This window comes from Rhipicephalus sanguineus, chromosome 2 (assembly GCF_013339695.2).
Source record: "Rhipicephalus sanguineus isolate Rsan-2018 chromosome 2, BIME_Rsan_1.4, whole genome shotgun sequence".
Taxonomy (NCBI): Eukaryota; Metazoa; Arthropoda; class Arachnida; order Ixodida; family Ixodidae; genus Rhipicephalus; species Rhipicephalus sanguineus.
In genome coordinates, this window is record NC_051177.1 from 29,672,755 (window position 1) to 29,692,589 (window position 19,835).

General features: G+C 47.3%; 2 protein-coding genes and 1 non-coding gene across 3 annotated transcripts in view; 2 read left to right on the forward strand and 1 right to left on the reverse strand.

Annotated features, from left to right (window-relative positions):
• The window catches only part of LOC119382627 (protein arginine N-methyltransferase 9), a 39,647-nt gene extending 32,852 nt beyond the window's left edge, over nt 1-6,795 (reverse strand). Inside the window, exons 1-4 of the mRNA XM_037650412.1 lie at nt 6,507-6,795; nt 6,283-6,409; nt 4,875-5,111; nt 2,326-2,493 (exon numbers count right to left, since the gene is read on the reverse strand). Coding sequence (XP_037506340.1) covers nt 2,326-2,493; nt 4,875-5,111; nt 6,283-6,409; nt 6,507-6,675 — 701 coding nt within the window. The 5' untranslated portion in view covers nt 6,676-6,795. The remainder of the gene's footprint in view (nt 1-2,325; nt 2,494-4,874; nt 5,112-6,282; nt 6,410-6,506) is intronic.
• Nucleotides 6,796-6,985: 190 nt separating this feature from the next.
• Nucleotides 6,986-7,067, forward strand: Trnal-uag (transfer RNA leucine (anticodon UAG)). The gene has a single exon. It is a non-coding gene; the product is annotated as a tRNA-Leu (tRNA).
• Nucleotides 7,068-8,536: 1,469 nt separating this feature from the next.
• The window catches only part of LOC119382628 (uncharacterized), a 63,495-nt gene continuing 52,196 nt past the window's right edge, over nt 8,537-19,835 (forward strand). The window contains exon 1 of the mRNA XM_037650413.2: nt 8,537-8,797. The gene's annotated coding sequence lies outside the window, so the exon portion shown is untranslated. The remainder of the gene's footprint in view (nt 8,798-19,835) is intronic.

Genomic DNA, 19,835 nt, shown 5'->3' on the forward strand with positions numbered 1-19,835 from the left:
GCGGAATAAATGTGGCGAAGCTTTTCGTCACAGTCCCAGTTGATCGTGGCGACCCAGTTGTATGCCTCCAGCCAGCTTTCTCGAGCCTGACATGGTGATTAGGGGAAAGTCGGCGGCTGCCTGGGTTAATGCATGACGAATGTTGCAGGTGATACAGCGGCCATCATTGTGGCTGTTGTCTTTGTCGTTGTGGTCCTGGTCTTGTTGGGTAGGCGTCCATATTCTGGTGGAAGACCTTGCTGCCTGCAGCTAGCTCGCTGGTCGGGGTTTGCGTCGATGTCCTCTTGACGTTATGGGCTAGGCTCATGGCAGGAGAGGGGCACTTGGTAAATGGACTGAGAGGCACCTCCACCAGATGTCATATGGTTGTGACGTTTACAAAGGCAGCAGTCAGTGTGTTCAAGGCGAAACTCTTTATTTGGGCGAACTTTTGCTCGGAAAATGAAAGGGCCAGAGCACGAGCAAATCAAGTTGTACACTGATAGCAGCGAGAACAGCGTCGGCCGTCGAGTGATCTGCCAAGCGGTAAAGCGTGTCGGCACTTATGCATGTGCCATCGAAATTTTCAGCAGTATCGCTGGTGACCACGTAAGTTCCAGAATAAACTCCAATATTCGTGTTGTGCGCATAATCTTAGCGAAAGGTTCTAAAATAATCTAGAAGGTTCCCAGTCATTTGGGTGCGGTTTGCGCAAGGCAGTAGTTATATGTGTAATGGACCGGTAACATAAAAAACAGAAAGAAAGGAGTGCATGTGACAATAGCTATGCAACACAAAAACAGTCTGTTCACACTGTTACAGTTTTGTGCATGGCTACCATATTTAGTCCGCATTACGAAAAGTGGTAAAAAAATTCCATTGTCCCACCGAACACAATCGTACACCCATGAAATAATAATGCATGAACTGCAGTAGTGGTTCTCTTTCATTTTCGTAGATTGGATTCCTTAGTTTGCAAGCATTACAGGTTTTGTGTTTTATAATACAGTTGAAACTCGATTTAACGAAGTCATGACCACGCTTGAATTATTTCGTTCTTACAAGAAATATGTTTTTCGGTTCCTCGAAATGTAAAATTGTAACATAGCGACATCCGAAACCTAAGGCGGCATTGTACTTGTCGCTAACCCATGCCCGCACATGTGAGAAGTCCTTGAGGGTGGCTTGGACATGGGAGGGTCCATGTCTGTTAAACAATGCAGGGCAAGTAGACAGTCATGTGAAGCTATGACAGGCTGCCAATATACAAAGATGAGGAGACCAAATGCAGTGATTGTGCGAGTAAGCCGAGGAAGAAAGTTGCGAGGAGACAATCAGTGCCATCTGTCACATAAACTATGAAATAAAGATAGCCATGACTGCATTCCTGCGAGAGGATTTAAGGGACAATAAACCACCATTGCCCTTAGCACCATGTGGTACATGAGAGCACTACCAACCGTTGAGTCTGTTGTTCCCTGCATAGGCGCGCTGTGTGGCCTCGTCAAAATAAATTTAAGGTCATGACTATGGCAGCTAGATGTTTTAACACGATAGCACACACCTGAAGAAAAGTCCCTCAGGTCAAAATCAGGAAGAAATCGCCACTTCTTTTTCTTCATTTATTTCTGGATAAACTTCTTTAAATTGAGTTTGGTGCCTATTTAGTTTCGTTAGTTTGAATTGATGACAACATTGAACCCTATAGGTACCTGTCGGGGAATAGAAATTTCTTTCTTAGATTGGGAATTTCGTGAAATCGGGTTTCGCTAGATTTAGTTTTAACTGTAATATTACATATAGAGCCAGGACAACAACTTCTGGTATGACATTAAAGGAATGAGCTCATAGGACATATACTTCAAGGCAAGAAGCAAGGACTTAAGGGCAGTCGCAAACTAAAAATGGGGAGCCAATGGATGCCGTAGACTAGTTGGCTTCTGTGAGAGCCAAACTTGTGCCTTGCCACCGCACTTGGATATCATGTGCATGCAGTTGATATTCAAGCCCTCCATTATGATAGAAAAGAAGGAACATTGAGTAGTTGGCTGTTGGCCAGTTTCAAATGCTACAAAATTTCATGGCAACTAAGTTACGTAATGCAATAGTACAAGCACGTTCCACTGACTATGAGTGTGGTAATAAACGTCTGTAACAGATTTTGAACATCTTGAAAACAGTGCAAAATACGACACGGAGAAGAGGAGATTAGAGGACACACCACAGTGCCGATGACGAATGGCCTTCAACCTCCTCTTGTCCATGCCATATCTTGCGCTGTTTTCAAGTTGTTCAGGTACTATTACCAACTAGCCCAGCTGTCAATTCATCTGCAACAGAACTTACCGCTCATCAAGGTCACCAGGAATGGTAAGATCGGTGGAGTGCTTATTAATTATGCGGGATTTGGTGCCAAAGTCATTCTCATCAAATACAGTGCGTGCCACTTCGCACGAAGTTGGGGACACCTCGCATGAGTACACCTTTTCCGCACCTGCAGAGAGGGCAAATAGGCTGCAAGAAACGGTGGTGTGAAACACTCGGAGACAGAACACTCGGCTAAAAGAGTAAGAAAGGAAGCCAGTTACTCAAAGCTTCCTTCTTTGATTATTCTAACTTGATCCATCCTAACAACCACTATTTCATAAGTACACGTTCAAGCTTGAGAGGATTTCAAAGACTCTTAGCTACTGGAAAACTTTTGTTATATTCAGCTCTCACAGTAACCACTAATCCACCCCAATCCCTGATGTGACTGCCACACACTTGTTGGGGACTTGCACAGGCCTACAATTAAGTCGTTTTCACCACCTCCGTGCAATGGGTCTCAGGCCTGGCCGACCACCCAACCTCGGCCGCTGGATCAGTGGACCTTACCACCATTCACTATTACACTTTATACACGAAGCAAATTTGCATGTGTATTTTTGATACCACCAATTACTATGCCTAAGGGCAGGCTTTCTAAATAAACAAAGGAACTATAAGCATGGCGGAATAAATAGCGTAAACAAAACTGCTGTTCAAGTGGAACACCACCCTCATAGTTGGTTAGCTTTACATTCATGCCGTGCTGGAAAAACATTTGATTAAATGTGCCGTTGCTCTTGCTAATTCAGGTAAACAGAACCATGTGCATCACCGGAAACAAAGTGAAACGAGCCACTTCAGCCACATCACAATATGCATCAGCATTATTGCAGTACTCAATGGTTCTCCATGTTTTCTTTTTTTTGTTGGCTGTGGTTGATCCTTCATTGTTGGTACTCCAATCATGCTCAAGGTTGGCTGTAGGCACCACGCATTGGCATGAATTAAAGAAGTACTGACAAGAACTTTAGAAATTCTCGTTTTGCTGCTCTGAATAAAAGTACTGGTGACGAGAACACTAAAAAGAGTACTGTGGTGCCTTGGAATGCATTGAATATATCTTTAATACTGCTACCTCGAAAAACCACTTTCGCTTTCGATATCAAGGGGGCGATATCACAGTGACATATAAACCCAGTGTGACGCAAGCCTAAGTAACGTGGGGACAGCAGCTCTTGACATTCTAGCAGCAATCTGTAAGTTCTACGTCTTTCATGTAAACAATGAGGAATGAATTGCCGTCCAGCGGCTCCGACAGCAATTTTGGCTGTGTTCGGGACGCAGAGTTCGCAAACCCAGTGAACTGTGTCGACCTGTCATGATAATGTTCGTGGCGGTGGAGCCGGCTTGCAGATGTTGGGCGACGAAAACTTTAAAATCAAACTAAAATATTTTACACGTGTTTCCTGGCTCCAGTGTGCAGAGAGCTTTAACACTGTATGCCAAGGAAACGAAAAATGGCCCTTTTACGATGCCTCAAAATCGTGCCAGTACTCCTTTAAGATACCGCGTAGTTTCACCGACACTGGCCAATAGTGGTACAAAGCAAGACAGCATTAGAAACTCACAAACACCCTTGAAGGTTTATTGCTTATTGCATGCAGTTTGTTGCTATCAGTGATATATGAGCCGGTCTCTAACTGGCCTCTTCTTTTTTATGCAAGTTTTTCCTGTTATGCAATACAATCTATTTCTTCTTTGCAATAAAGCAATCTCTTGAGGTTCCGTGAGAGTCCACTGTATTAATATTTGTTGTTACCGGCCAGCCATAATACTGAGAGTTCCTGAGAGTGGTAGCTCGACGTCTGCTGAGTGTATAGCTTGTTTTACAAAGACTGCTGGGCAGGCCATCTAATGCGCTCTCACAAAAGTGGTGTTTATCACAAACATTAAAGGGAAATGACATTTTTTCAAAGTGAAAGATCAATGTATGAGAACCTCTAAAACGTCCTTTATGCACAGAAGCGCTTTAGTAATAGAGAATTTAAGGTAAGAGCAGGACACGATTTGCATCACCAGTAGGACATTCTGAAACAAGAGCCCAATGACGTAGATTGTCCTAGGTACAATTAATCACTACTTATGATAGAAGAGAACACTGCAGTACACTACAAGATGGAATAAAATGCAACTTATGCATTTCAGTTTGATTCAGGGAAAAAAGAAGTTGACGTTGCCCTTGAGAACGATGCAAGTTCTATTTTCACTGCGATGTGCTCCACTGCCCGGCAGTGCTGGCTGTCAGGCAGTAAAGGGTGAGCATGGCGAATGCTACATCACACAACAGTTCTCAGAGGTGGGCAGTTTGAATGGCATTAATGATATGCAGACCACTAAAACACAATTTTCTTTCAAACTAAACATCTTCTTGACACGAAACAGGCACTACAAGGCTTTTGGAATGCCATTCCAATCCATGTCGACCTCATATTTACCTTTAGTGTCACTTTAGTAATGACATCTGCTTTCAATATGCAGCAATCGAGATTAAGATTATGATTCGTGCATTCGAAATGTTCACAAACCTTAATAGTCCAGTTCCCGCTCCAATGTCAAGCACACGCTTGTGACCACTCTGAACAGCAGTTGTGATGGCATCATGAAAAGCTTCATTTCTTGATAAGTCGTTCAACATCCTGAAGTGCCAGCGCTCTACGAGCAGCGTCCTGAGCCCATCTAAGCTCTGACGAGCTGCTGTGAAGTTTGGGTTGATCTCCAGTGCCTTCCGTATGCTGCATGCTGCCGCTTTTACGTGGCCATGCCTGCAATAGTCGTCTGATTTAGCCAACTGCACAATCTAAACAAGACGTGCAATTGAGTGTCTCCAGAGTAACACATATTTTACACTTGCGAAAAGTGTAATCTACAACTCCATGGAAACAAAGCAGAGTGGGCGGGGGCACATGTCTCGGCAAACTCTAGAATAATGACACTGTTTATTTTGATCCACATAGCGATGTCACTGATGTACACGTAACTTGGAACCACTTTTGAACTTGAAATGGACCATCACAGAATTTGGCAGTGCATTACAGTGAGCTCGGAAACGTCATATCTATCATTCTAGCACACAGGAAGGTCATGTTTGCGATCGACTGAATAGCATGTCTGTGCGATCAATTTTTGCATTAATCTTTCAAATCACATTTCAAGAGATCTTATAATTTAAATCCAACCTGCTTGTGTCAGGCTCATGACAAATACGTCAGATGAAAGTGTGACACAAGTGTTCGCAAACGCTTTTGTTCTACTTTTGTCCATCCACTCATGCTAGTCCTGCCAACATACCGATTCATACTAACTTGCCTAGTATCTCATCTTGATGGTTTCTATTGAAATAACAGCACTCATTGTATCAATGGTACAGGGAAAGTCAGTAAAAAGCAACTGAATTGCCTGTCGATTTTACTTTGGTAGATATGTCGGTGCTGTTAACGATGCCACGTCGTGAAGTTTTCAAGAAAGCATAATGCTTTCACAGCGGGCTTCAGTATAGTTCAAATCGTAAAATGACTGCCGAGTCGCTGTTCTGTACGAAACAAAACCTTGCGTCTGTCCTTTGATTGCCAGCACTTATGCGGTAAACCTGAGTGCCTATCGGAATTCCTCGCGACGATCAAAACCCCTTCCAACGATTATAAAAGCAAGACTTCATAAACAAAAGCGTTACCGTACAACAGAGTTGCGGATATCCGTTAGTCATCTTCAATCTGTCGCAAAAATGCACTGAATGTCAAGAACCACGTTGGTAAGATTAGAACACAGGCGGTAACGAAGTCACGGATTTTGCACAGGAAAAAAATTAGAACCTTCGTTTCTTCACTCACCTTTCACGAGGTAGCAAGAACGAGAGACGAACACGGCAAGCATTAAGGACGAATTAACGATGTGCTGTCTAAGTGAGATCGCCGGCGATTCTAAGAAATCGCTTACCTCAGCAACAGTGCTCCCAGCGAGTGGTGTAGTTCTTCACACGAATAGTATGCTTTCAGTAGCTCCTCGTAGCAATCGAACAGTTCTGTCCACCTTTCTTCGGCTTCCAATTTCTCGGTGTGCTTACCTGCAAAAGCACGGTAAAACACGAAATCACGGCTCTGTAGAACAACTCGGCTGCCGACAACTCCAAATGACGATTTTGTCAGTTGAGATAATCTCACCAACTGCGAGCAAGAATGGCTCCTTGAGATCGCTCTTCGTAGACGGCTGAAGCTTGAAGACGACGCAGAAATGTGCGAGCGCTCTGCCGAATGTGCCGTTTTCGATGCAGGTTTCGATCTGAGAGAGCGAATATTGGAACATCTTTTTCCTGTTTTCCGACAGGGACATCTTACGGCTTTCTACAAGTGTACTTCATGAAATAATCACAGTTATAACCATTTCCAAGGGCGCTTCTTAAACACCGGCGGTATCTCACGTGGACGACGTAAACAACCGGCGACCATATTGGCGTCCGCGAAACTGCAGTGTTCGTCCGGATGCCGTCATTTTTATATAAAATAGGGCTGAAAAAAATTTTTGTCTGTAGTACAGGTAATATGTCGATCTTAGTATAATTTTTATGAAAAGACAAAGATAAAAAGTGGATCATGCTTTTCGCTATGTTCCTAACCGCCGTATAGTGCGCCGTTTACTCGTCGGTAGCGTGGCCGAGTGGTCTAAGGCGCTGGTTTTAGGCACCAGTCTCTCAGGAGGCGTGGGTTCGAATCCCACCGCTGCCATAGCGTGCTTTTGAGCAAAAATGTTCGAAACGCCGTGTTTTGTTAAAACAAGTTATTTTATTAGTAAACAACTTTTATGTGTTAGCGATGCCTTTTGCTAAATTTTTTTTTTCGCCACGTACCCTTTTGACCTTCAGGAACAGTTTTCACGGAATCCTTGCTCTCGCTTCTTCGTGAATTCCTTGCACACCACAGTATACGCGGTATTGAGCTAAAATAAAGCTATTTCATGCAGGAATTTTCCTCGGCACCTTGGGAGGAAGCTTTGTCTTAGCACGGCCGCTGGATCAAAGAGGTCTTAGGTATACATACATGGTCTATAAATTCGAATTCATATTACGCGGTAAGTACGGGTATTATTTTTTATATATGTAGAATCACGGATTTGTGCGATCTGCGAGAATAAATCTCCTCGGACATATGATCATATTTTAAATGAACGCATGTGAAGGAATTGTTACGATTTCAAATATTACACTGTATCAATATTTAACAAGACTTACAGCAGCGTTACAAGAACTGGCAGACAGGCACACCATCAACGTGAATGTGCATTGCGGTTTCGTTTTGTTGTTAATATTGCTTCAATGCGACTACTTCACCAACGATTTCGAGCTGTAGGCGAGTAAAATTTCCATGCTAATTGCACAAACTCCTAGCCAGCGACGCCAGCGCTCATATACTTGTTTGCAAATGTTCGCTACATCTGTGTTCATGAAAGTGGAATATTCAAAGTGATGCTGGTTTCTGCTATTATCTTCAGAAAAAAAAAATTAAGTATCAATATAGTAATTCATGAGATATTTTAGGTGCTACGGCTAGATTTCCTGGCTGTTGTAAACATATGCGTCATGAAGCGAAGCGGTAATCAACATTCCGATCCCGTCGGAATGTTTTTCTATAAGACCATTTTCGCCTGAAAGAAAAAGAAAGCAAGCAAGCTGTCGAATATACAGCAAAATAAAAGCGCGTCTTCATCGATCAGCCGCCTCTCATTCTAAAGATCGAAAACGTTGTTAACCATGGCTTTCATACCACTAGTTCTGAAGCCTCACCGAAGCAAACGGGTACACCGGAGTCATTTATTCACCGGTCCCCCGTTTCGCGCCTCGCAACTCAAGCAAAACACAGATCTCATAAAGAGCGCGGATCTGCATGCGCATGAGTTGCGAACCCCTCGTTCCGCAAAGCCTCCCCGGCAACTTTGGTTTCAAAGCTCCCTCCCGGCACTCGGTTCAAAAACCTTTCTCCCCTCTCAAATCGCGTGTGTGCACGAGCGCGTGCCATACCGTGCAGCGATCACGATGATGGCAAAAGCCGGGCAAAATGCGCTCCGCGAACTCGACCACGGTCCTCCCTTTAATCGCGAAGGGCCAATGGCAATCCGCGAATCTAGTCACGTGACCCCAGCCCAAGCGCCTGCGACAGGTGTTTCCACGCGGGGAAGCCAGTTGTCAAAGCGACGCCAACTCGCCGACTTCGCGCGCGCGCTTTCTTTCACCGAGATGCGGCGTGCATAGCAGCGAAGCCCTTGACCAGAGCTTTGGAAAAAGTTGTGGCCCGTCATGTGGAGGCGACGCTTTCTTCTACGGAAAGCGATGCTGAATGGGCATATGCCCGACTTCGGTGAACGCGTCTTTGTCGAACGATGACGCCAGCGTCGTCACAGTGGATATCCGCGGCGCGGCCAACGCTCTCGAAGTTGGAATCGACCGTTTCGTCGTCGCCAGGTATGGTGTGCTTGTCCATCCCTCAAATCAATTGCCGAGCTATTATTTTCCTCGGGAGTGATCGAAGTGAACGTTTCCGCAAGCGCGCGTCGGAGACTCGCATTATATATTTTCCACGGGGTCGAAGCGCTTGGTAGCGGTCTGAATAACACAAAGGGTTGATTGGCGTAGCATTTCTCGAATGCACGTGTTATCTTAATATTTGATGGGTAGCTCTAGGAATGGAAACCCCTGCGTGACATCCTGTGAATGGACGGGAAAAGAAATCATATCTAAAAAAGAACCGCACTTTGAAATTGTGCTTCGTCTCGATGCGCGCGAGTTGTGCAGAGGAGCGCGCTATCTGTGTGCGTTTCAGGTTCGTCGTCGTCGTGATTTGGCGCCAAATTACTAGGCTAACTGGGTTACTTTATAGTTGTAATAAACTTTCGCTGGTGTTGAAAACATAGGTCATGTTGTTGGGCTAGTCGGTTTATGGTTTCAAAAAGGTTTTAAACTGCGCGATGAACACAGGACGAAAACCGGAACAAATACACGCACACTGCGCTTGTGTGTGTGTGTGTGTGTGTGTGTGTGTGTGTGTGTGTGTGTGTGTGTGTGTGTGTGTGTGTGTGTGTGCGCGTGCGTGCGTGCGTGCGTGCGTGCGTGCGTGTGTGTGTGTGTGTGTGTGTGTGTGTGTGTGTGTGTGTGTGTGTGTGTGTGTGTGTGTGTGTGTGTGTGTGTGTGTGTGTGTGTGTGTGTGTGTGTGTTTTCCTGTTTTCGTCCTGTCTTCATCGCGCAGTTTAAAACCTCTTTGAAAACATAAGTCCTCAATTTACACCCTAATCCGTTCGTCCCGTGTGCGCGAGTGCTCACTCTTTGTCAACTATTCGAAAACGTAATGTATTCATAAATCTGATGACATTTCTCAAGACCGTCAAGTGCTAAGCTTCTTCACAATTCAGCGTGTCTATCTGCCTTTTAAGTGAGCGCAGTCAGCTGATTCCTTCATCACGTATGGCACTGCGTTGAAGCAGACTTCACTGCTGTTCTCCATTTAACAGCTAAGATTTTTAATAATTTGTGCGGCCTATCAGAAAACTATCATGATCATAAACGGGTATGTGCCTCAGAAATTGGGCAAATCCCACTACTCACCACTGGTTCATTAAGAGAGACAGAGAGAAAGCTGTAGAAGAAGATAGAGCGAAAAATTGAGAGAAACAATGGGAATAAAGACATAGAAAGACAGAGAAATTTATAAAAAGAGAAACACAGAAAGAGAGATAAAGAGATAGAAAGATCAAGAGCGAAATAAAGAGAAAGATAGAGAGAAAAAAGCAGAGATAAAGAAAGGGTCGCTCTATGAGAGGTGCTGCGAACGCTCGGTTCTTGACTAACCTAGCTAAAGCCTAGGAACAGCCTAGACAACCAGATTTGTCTTCAGAATCGTCCAGTATCGCTGTTTCAAGCATTGCACGACTTAGTGCAAGCTTCGCCAATATTTTTATGCTTATCGGTTTTGAAAATTAGAAGCTTTCGCAAAAGTTATTGACTCGGATATTTCGAATACTTGCACGCTTATTTTCAAAGTGAAATTCAAATCCACTTTTCGACTACTTCGCGTACAATCAAACATGCAGATAGGACACGAATGGGGCATCACGACACATATGTGGCTAATTAGCATGCCGAAATGTTTATTTGAAGCGCAGGAAATATTTATAAGGAAGTAAAAAATCACATCTGGAGAGATAAATAAATGCACTGGTAATAATTCCTACTTCAGCCGGCGTAACTGAGAAATTGCTGCATATGTCTTTCGCATGACAAAGCAAATAAAATGAACAGAGAAAAGCTTTATGACCCGCCATGGAGGTTTAGTGGTTATTGTGCGCAGCGGTTGACCGGCAGGTCCCGGGCTCGAATCCCCGCCGCGGCGGTCGCATTTCGATGCAGGCGAAATCCTATGTACTCATATTGAGGTGCACGTTAAAGAACCTCAGGGGGTCGAAATTTCCGGAGCCCTCCTCTACCGCGTCCCTCAAATCACATCGTGGTTTTGGCACGTAAAACTCCCGGCAATTAGTTGTATATATCAGAAAAAATTCGTGAATGCACAAACGGTAGCGTATCGCTCACGAAGCCGTTTCAAAGTATACGAGTTGCAGGATAAAATTTGCAGGGATGATTTCATGCGTCGCTCGTTGAAATAGCTGTAAGACAATTGTAACAAAACGTTTTGTCAGAATTGCCTTACAGCACGCAGTCGAACAGCAGTCACGTACCCGTGTCGGAGCCCTGTCACGAGTATCGAATTTTGGTGGAAGGGTAATGCAATGATGCCTTTGGCATATCGCTGTACGCTTATGCACGTATAGTGACTGCAGGAAAGGTTAGCACAAGGGGCCGTTGCGGCCTATTATCGCTTGTGCTAAACTTTTTCTGCTGTGACCGTACCTTAGACGGCAGTGTCGTGGGCGTTGTGTGAAGCAGAGGTTGGTTAAGAGGGAGAGAGGGAGAACAACTTTATGAAAATGCCTGCAGAAATGATTAGGCTCCCTCCACGCAGGGAGGACGAGCTTTCATCGGCCGCATCACAATGAGGCTGGTTAAGAAAACTTTTATCTCCAATCAAAGTCACGTAAACACATAGAAACACGGGTTTCTACGTTTTTATGTGACCTTGGTTGGACATGAAATAAAAGTTATCTCAGCCTGTGAAAGCAACGAGAAAGGTGAAAACATGCCGTAGGCAGATAGCAAAAAAGGAAGAGAGAGGAGTGGGTGGCGAGGGCGCTCGGAAGGTTTACCACACCGAACATCTGAAAAGAGTTCAGGGAAGAGGCAAAAATAAGGAAAATAACGGACCTCGCGAGCACTGCGTGCAAATGAACCATTTCCGATTGAGGTTTGATCTTTTTCTGTGATTCTAGAGCTAATTAGTGCAAAAATTTCCGGTCGTTAAGCACAGCCCGACGAGTGTGCAACACACACGCGAATCTCTCTATCTGTTTACGACATAATGGCATAAGTATTTATGACATATGTAATTACGACATAATGAACCTCTTCACAACTCCTACGCAGTTATGGGGCCCTACCTTTATAACATAACTGATGTACCTATCTTCATTATAATAAAGGAATTGATTGAAATAATTGATTGAATTGAATATTTGCCTGGCGTAGCATTAAATTTCATCTACATTCGTTTAAAAAGAACTGTGATTTCTGTGTACCATGTGAAGGGGAGTCCACTCTACGACCTGACGAAACTTGCGCAAGCTCCGTGCGCGTACAATTTACTGTGCGGAACCAGTTCGCGAACCGTTATAATTTTTCAAGCGAAGCTTATTATGAGTTACACATTTTTGGTGGAGGCGGCGTGGTACGCGAAAAAAATCGGCGCCGGAGAATGTACAGAAATGCGGACCTCGAAGGTGCGCCGGTGACGTGCGAATTTGTGTGCGCCGTTTTCCAATAATTGATGCTCTCTCGATCGTGGCATTGTCAACGATCAGCCGTTTCTGATATGGCAATCTGATCTTTTATCGAAGTCACTTGTAATTCCGAGCTGCCACATTTCATTGTCGCCTGGGTGTGAACGCATGACCCTTTGTTGTTGCCTGTAGCAAGTGGAGTGATGCGCTTCTAAGCACGTGGATTGAGGGTCCACTTGCCGGCAATGGAGGAAGGAGGGAGCGTTGCATGCGCAATGCGATAGAAAGAAAAGCAGCAGGTCAGGCATGCACACGCCCAGCTCCGTTTGGCCCCTTTTTCCCGATAAGGGAAAAGCTCCCGAATTTTTTTATTTGTCATTTCTCCGAACCGGAACGAAATAAAAGTGTGACACACCCGAACCAAACCGCTCCAGCAGGATGTTGAGCCGAGATGATAGCGGCCCTTTAATAATAAACCAACGATAACACCCTCTTGCACGTGCATAACAATATAAGAAGAAGCCTGTAACTGTGAGCAATAGTGATAAATATTACCGCGACGTCGCATGCTCGGCCGAATTGGGCGATATCGAAAAATGTCACCGAATCAAACGCGGACGGTAGCGCCCTCAGTTATAGCCGGGTAAAAAATAGGATGCGTCTGTATAGCTCTTTGGGCGGAGATAAAAAGCGCAGTAATCACGTACAAGTGGCCGTTTAGTATGCTCTGCAAAAGCGACGAAATCTGCGACAATTGTTCCACGTGCGAAATTATAACACTTTAAAATACCCGAGGGGACATTAGGTTATAATGCGCGAAATCCGACGCAGCTATGCGTGCTGGAAACGAGCGCTCGTTCATAGAGTAGAGGGAGTTCTACTTATTATTTTCTATCTTATATCTCCTTCTAATGTAGCGCTGACTAAATGAATGGGGACTGTTTTGTGGAGTCGTTGGAGCGATAGAATTGTGAGATTAAGTTCGTCTCGCCCGTCGGATAGGCAATGATACTGGATTAGGCAATAACCATTCCAGACTTCAACGGTAAGCGATTTACCATTCAAAACTCGACGACTACGTGCTTAAAATCGCCATTGCACAGTCCAACCATAGGCGTATATATGCGCTTGAGGGGGGTGGGGGCGGGAGGAGCGACCACCCCCTAGTCACCCAAAGGGGAGGGGGGGAGGTCAAGTTTGCCCCATACATTTACTGAGTCGGACCTTTCAAGTGTTATAGCTACGCGTGTTTTTCGACGATAATGGCGACCATGGCCCCCTGATGTTGCATTCAAAGAAATGTTTACTGCATAGCTTTACCCCGGAAAGCCGGAGACAGCAGAGTGGTTATGTAAGAGAAAGTGAAGATATAAGCACCGCCCGTAACTGTCTGTCCTATAGATGACACCTCAACAGGTCGGTGCGGGGATGGGGTATGGGGATGAAAGATAGCGAGAGAATGAAAGGAGTAGGTAGAATTTGTGCCCCCGTGAGAGCGGATATCGTGCGAAGCTCGCAGCACTGACCAAAGGCCGCCAAGAAGGCGGGCAGAGATGGGAGCGCCGCACCGTAGAGAGCCGCATTCGGGCCAAAAAAAAAAACAACACACACGCACACGCGCAGGCCTTACCGAGAAGCACGTCATCGCTTCATTTTCATTTTTGCATCCATTGCAGAGCTCGTTTCCTTTCGGACTCGACCAACGTGGGTGTGTAGGGGCGGGGGGAGGCACTTCGGTAAAGCTGCCCCCCCTCGCCCCCCTAATGTAAAACCCTGTGCATACATATAGGAATCCGACTGTCTCTTCCTGGATAGCCTCCCCATTTTCGTGACGATGGTAACACGATGCGCACTCGTCTCACGACTTTCTAATCAAGCGAATGGGCCAAGCACTGCCGAGAGCACCTATTATTACAGCACGCTATAACAAATGATTTCCCCAAGCGCAGGTTTTCGCTTCATAAAAAATTCAGCCTCTCGCCCCTCACCATGCATACATGAATGGGTGCGGCCTCTGCTGAGCTCAAAGTCGTCGGGTTATGACGTTTTTCCCGGTGCCACCACGTCACGTGCCACACAGAAAGAGTGGTCGCACGAACGACGAGTCCTGTCGTCATCGATCGGGTCCACGAAATGTACAAATTGAGATGCACACGTGGTACTTTGCGGGGACAGAGCAGTCCACGCCCGTTATTTACGGGTTCAAATGTATGTACTATATCGAACGCTGGCGCAAACTCTGTGTCTCCATGCATAACGCCCCACCCCGTCAGCGTCGCCTTTCAGCGTATACGTATACGTGCTTGAGAATGGTCGCGTACAGATATCCGTATTCTGAACATTTATTAAGGCGAAAGCCTTAAATGCCTCATAAAACGATAAAATTGGCCGTCGGCGCCACGTGGCCTCGGCGTCAACACGAGTGATGCAAACTATCATCATCACTTGATGAAGTCACATAACGTGACCCCACATAACGACGTCACTACGACATCGTCGCTTGGCCGAAGCGAATGCGCAAGGCACCATGTGAGTTTCAGCGAAACAAACTGTCGGAGCTAACGCGAGAAAGATCCAGCCCTGACAGCGTTCAGTTTTCGAACTGATTTTTTATTATTGCGCTGCACCCGACGCGCGGCCGAATGCCAACTTCTTCTTTGCCGAGCGCCGCATTCTGAGGCGCTACAGGGCTCCCCCCCGTAGAACGAGAGCCATAGGAGTCGCCCAGTGGACATGCTTGGATGAGGGCATCCAGGCTGAAGATTGAAGCCCCGCGGACGCGAGAGCGGCGATATACGCAGGTTTTAGTCGATCGGCAGCCACGACGTCTTCACGGCCATTGATGTCCAGCGTGAACGTCTTAGGTGTACGATGGAGTACGCGGAATGGGCCATCATAGGTTGGTGTGAGTGGTGGCCGTATTTGGTCACGCCGAACGAAGACGTGACTGCAGTCATGCAGATCCTGGCTGACGAAGACAGACTGGGGGTGTCGGTCGGCAGGAATCACAGGAGCAAGGTCCCGAAACGTGGTGCGCAGCTCTCGAATGTACGTGGAGGCATCGTGAGTGGAAGGTGGCGATGATGGCTCGAAGAATTCTCCTGGAAGACGCAGGGAAACGCCATAGACTAGTTCGGCTGATGAGCAGCCGAGATCCGCTTTCAATGCTGATCGGATACCCAGAAGTACGAAGGGGAGGTGGTCGAGCCAACGTTCCCTTGGCTGGTGAGCAGTGAGGGCAGCTTTCAGTTGTCGATGAAGCCGTTCGACCATGCCATTGGCGGAAGGATGGTAGGCAGTTGTGTGAATGTGTCGAATGCCCAAGATATTGGCAAGTGCGGTGAAAAGGGCCGATTGAAATTGACGACCGCGATCAGTGGTGACGATAGAAGGGCATCCAAAGCGCGACACCCAGCCGTTTGTGAAAGCCTTAGCAACTGTTGGTGCTGTAATGTCGGAAATGGGAAACGCTTCCGGCCATCTGGTGAAGCGATCCACACATGTCAGCAGGTAACAGGCTCCTTGCGATGACGGAAGAGGGCCGACGATGTCGAGATGGACGTTAGAAAACCTTGCGTCTGGAGGCCGAAAGGGGGATGTTGCCGTGACAGTGTGACGGTGAACTTTAACCCGCTGGCACTCAAGGCAGGTTCGCGCCCAGGGTCGGACATCAGCATTGATGCTTGGCCAAAGGAAACGAGATGTGACTAGCTTCTGGGTCGCACGAATACCAGAATGGCTCATGTTGTGCAATTGATCAAAAATTGCACGACGAAAAGCTGAAGGCACGAAGGGCCGAGGGACACCAGTAGACGTTTCGCACGTTATTAATGAGGTAGAAAATGGAAGCGGGCACTCCGTGAACGATAGAGACGTGGATGAAGAACGAAGACGATGCAGCTCAGGATCGTTGCTTTGGGCAGCTGCTAGCTCTTCCATGTCTAGTGGTGGCTGGGTCGACAAGGCATCGATGCGGGATAGTGCATCAGCAGCAGCATTTTCCGGCCCATGGACGTGTCTGAGATCCACAGTGAACTCGGAAATGAAGCATAGTTGTCGGATCTCCCGTGCAGTGTAATTGCTGTGATTGCGATGGAAGGCAAACGTCAGGGGCTTGTGGTCTGTAACGACGTAAAAGTCCCGGCCCTCCAATAAATGACGAAAATGTTTGATGGCGAGGTATACCGCGAGGAGTTCTCTGGCAAATGTACTGTATTTTGCTTCCGGTGGCTTTAGTTTTTGCGAGAAAAAACCAAGGGGCTGCCAACCGGATACGTGCTGCTCGAGAACGGCGCCAACTGCCACGCTTGATGCATCGGTGATGAGACGAATTGGGGCATCAGGGACGGGATGTATGAGCATGGTGGCGTCTGCCAGAGCCTTCTTGGCAGTGCCGAAGGCAGATGCAGCGTCCTCGGTCCACTCCAGTGGCGCAGCCGGGTCTTTCTTTTTAGCCAATAGGTCGGTCAAGGGCTTTAGGAATGTGGCACACTTTGGAAGAAAGCGGCGATGGAAGTTTAGTAGGCCCAGAAATTCTCGGAGTCGCTTCAGTGAAGTCGGGGATGGAAAGTCTTGAATAGCTTTCACTTTGCTGGCGAGTGGTTGGATACCCTGTGGAGTGACAAGGTGTCCTAGGAACTCTATTGTAGCGACGCCGAAGAGGCACTTATTGGGATTAATTACGAGGCCGTAATCATCCAGGCGGTGGAACAGGGTGCGCAGGTGGGCTTCATGCTCAGGGCCGGATGAGCTTGCTACAAGGAGGTCATCAAGGTAGGCAAATACGAAATCGAGACCTCGCGTGACCTCGTTGATAGTGCGCTGAAAGGTCTGTGCCGAGTTGCGCAATCCAAAAGGCATCCTCACATATTCAAACAGACCGAATGGGGTGGTGATGGCCGTCTTCGGAATGTCGGCGGGTTCTACAGGAATCTGATGGTAAGCCTTCACTAAGTCAATCTTAGAGAAGATTGTGCACCCAGCCAAATTTGACGTGAAATCCTGTATGTGAGGTAACTTAAAAGCGAGTGAATGCGAGCCAGTTGGTAAGAATCCATGGTTAAAAAACAGCGCGAAGAAGACGCGGACAAGCGCTAGTCCGGTGTTCTTTCTTGTCCGCGTCTTCTTCGCGCTGTTTTTTAACCTGTATGTGAGGAAGTGGATAGCGGTCTGGTAAGGTGTGGGCATTGAGAGCGCGGTAATCCCCACATGGTCTCCAGTCGCCAGGATCTTTCTTCGGCACCATGTGGAGTGGCGACGCCCAGTTGCTTGAGGAAGACCGCACAATGCCGAGTTCAAGCATGTGCTCAAACTCACGGCGGGCGATGGCGAGGCGTTCTCCAGATAGTCGACGGGGTCGTGTAAAAACGGGAGGTCCAGTGGTCACAATGTGGTGAGTGATGGAATGCTTCACCGGTGACTCTCTGGTGTGCGGCTTCGTGATGCTGGGAAAGTCGGCGAGTATTTTTGCATACGGCGAAGCAGGTGTGAGAGCTCGCAGTCCTGTTGACGAGGAAGTACAGAGTACACCGTTGATGGAGAGGCGGGTGTTGAGATCAATGAGGCGATGAGCATGCATGTCCACAGCAAGGTTAAAAAAACTGAGGAAGTCAGCTCCAATAACACCTTGCGAGACATCAGCGAGGATGAAAATCCAGCGGAACGTACGGCGTAGTCCAAGGTCAAGTGTAAGAGAGCGTTGACCGTATGTGCGAATGGCGGAATTGTTGATCGCTTGGAGTGGGCAGGTCTGTTCGTTGCGACGGCGATCTGCACACGAGGCCGGTATGACGCTAACCTGGGCTCCTGTGTCGACTAGGAAGCAAGCGCCAGTGACCTTATCAGAAACATAGAAAAGGCGGCATGAATTTTGACCAGTACCACTTGCCGCCGTCAGTGGCCGGTCGTCGCATTTCCCGACCAGGAGCACGGGCGAGTGCACTTGCGAGCAGAGGCACCGAATCGGCGGTGGTACCAGCACACGTTTGAGGATGAGACGTCCCGCGGCGCATCTGCTGACCGAAGTTCCGGAGAACGTGGGGGCATCGACGAGCGACTGTGTATCTGGAACCTGGATGACGGTCGACGATGCGCAGGTACAAAGCCATCGAGGCGCCTGACAAGGGCGTCCAAACGGTTCTCGATGCTCGCGAGCGCCGGGTCTGCAGCGGTGGCCGGTGGCGGTGCGGTAACGGCGTTGAGGCTATGTGCCCGCGAGTAGTCCGCCACTCGGTCAGCCATTTCAGCGAGTGTGTCTACTGGGACATCTCCTGCAGCCACGAGGACCGGGACCATGCTCTGCGGTAAGCGCTGGAGGAACAACTCACGCAACAGCTTCTCCTCTTGAGGGGCAGACGGGCCGCCAAGGAGCTGGCGCATGCGTCGCAGGAGCTGTGATGGGCGACGGTCACCGAGCTCTGTGGCTGTGATGAGCTGTTGGAGTCTGCTGTGTTCGGACTCAGACTTGCGGGAAATGATAGCTGCCTTCAACGTGTCGTAGGGATGGCTCGTGTGCGGCGACGCTAAAATATCAGCTAAGTCGTCGGCTACGTCCGGAGGTAAGCAGGACACCAGATTCCAGTACCTGGTCTGTTGGCTGGTGATTTGCCGTAGACGGAAGTGCGCCTCGACCTGCAGAAACCATGTGCTGGGGCTGTTGGGCCAAAATGGTGGCAGGTTGACATGTTGGATCGCAGCGACCGCAGCACCGCTAGGTCTGGCGTCTTTTTGGGCGTCAGGAGCGGTAGGATTGGTGGCAGAGCCGGCGGGATCCATGCGGGATGATCGGGGCTGCGTGTTCTTTATCGGGTCACCATTAACTGTCGGAGCTAACGCGAGAAAGATCCAGCCCTGACAGCGTTCAGTTTTCGAACTGATTTTTTATTATTGCGCTGCACCCGACGCGCGGCCGAATGCCAACTTCTTCTTCTTTGCCGAGCGCCGCATTCTGAGGCGCTACAAAACCAACAACACTTTGAGCGTTTCTATCTATCTATCTATCTATCTATCTATCTATCTATCTATCTATCTATCTATCTATCTATCTATCTATCTATCTATCTATCTATCTATCTATCTATCTATCTATCTATCTATCTATCTATCTATCTATCTATCTATCTATCTATCTATCTATCTATCTGTCTGTCTGTCTGTCTGTCTGTCTGTCTGTCTGTCTGTCTGTCTGTCTGTCTGTCTGAACGAAGAACATTATTGGCAGGTCGTGACATCAGTGGAAAGATGTGGGCAGCTTGCGCAAGAGGCGCAAGGCTGAGTCGCAGCGGAGCTGATGGCTCTGTTACCGGCTTGGTTCATTGTCAATTAGGCTTAATTACCATAATTAGGCCACATGAAACTCAACACTCTAAAAAAGGGGTGTCCTTTGACTCTCTTTTTATACATGTAAGAGTCACATGTCCTTTAGAGAGGCAAGTTGACGCTCTTTAGGAGAGTCGTGCATTGACTCTCTTTTGGAAAGTCGTGCGTTCCATGACTCTCCTAAAGAGGGTCAACGTGCCTCTCTGAAGGGAGTGCTACACGTATGACTCTCACATGTATAACAAGAGAATCACAGCTCTTAGAGTGAAGTATCCCGGGTGGTCTTGGTTCGATCACAC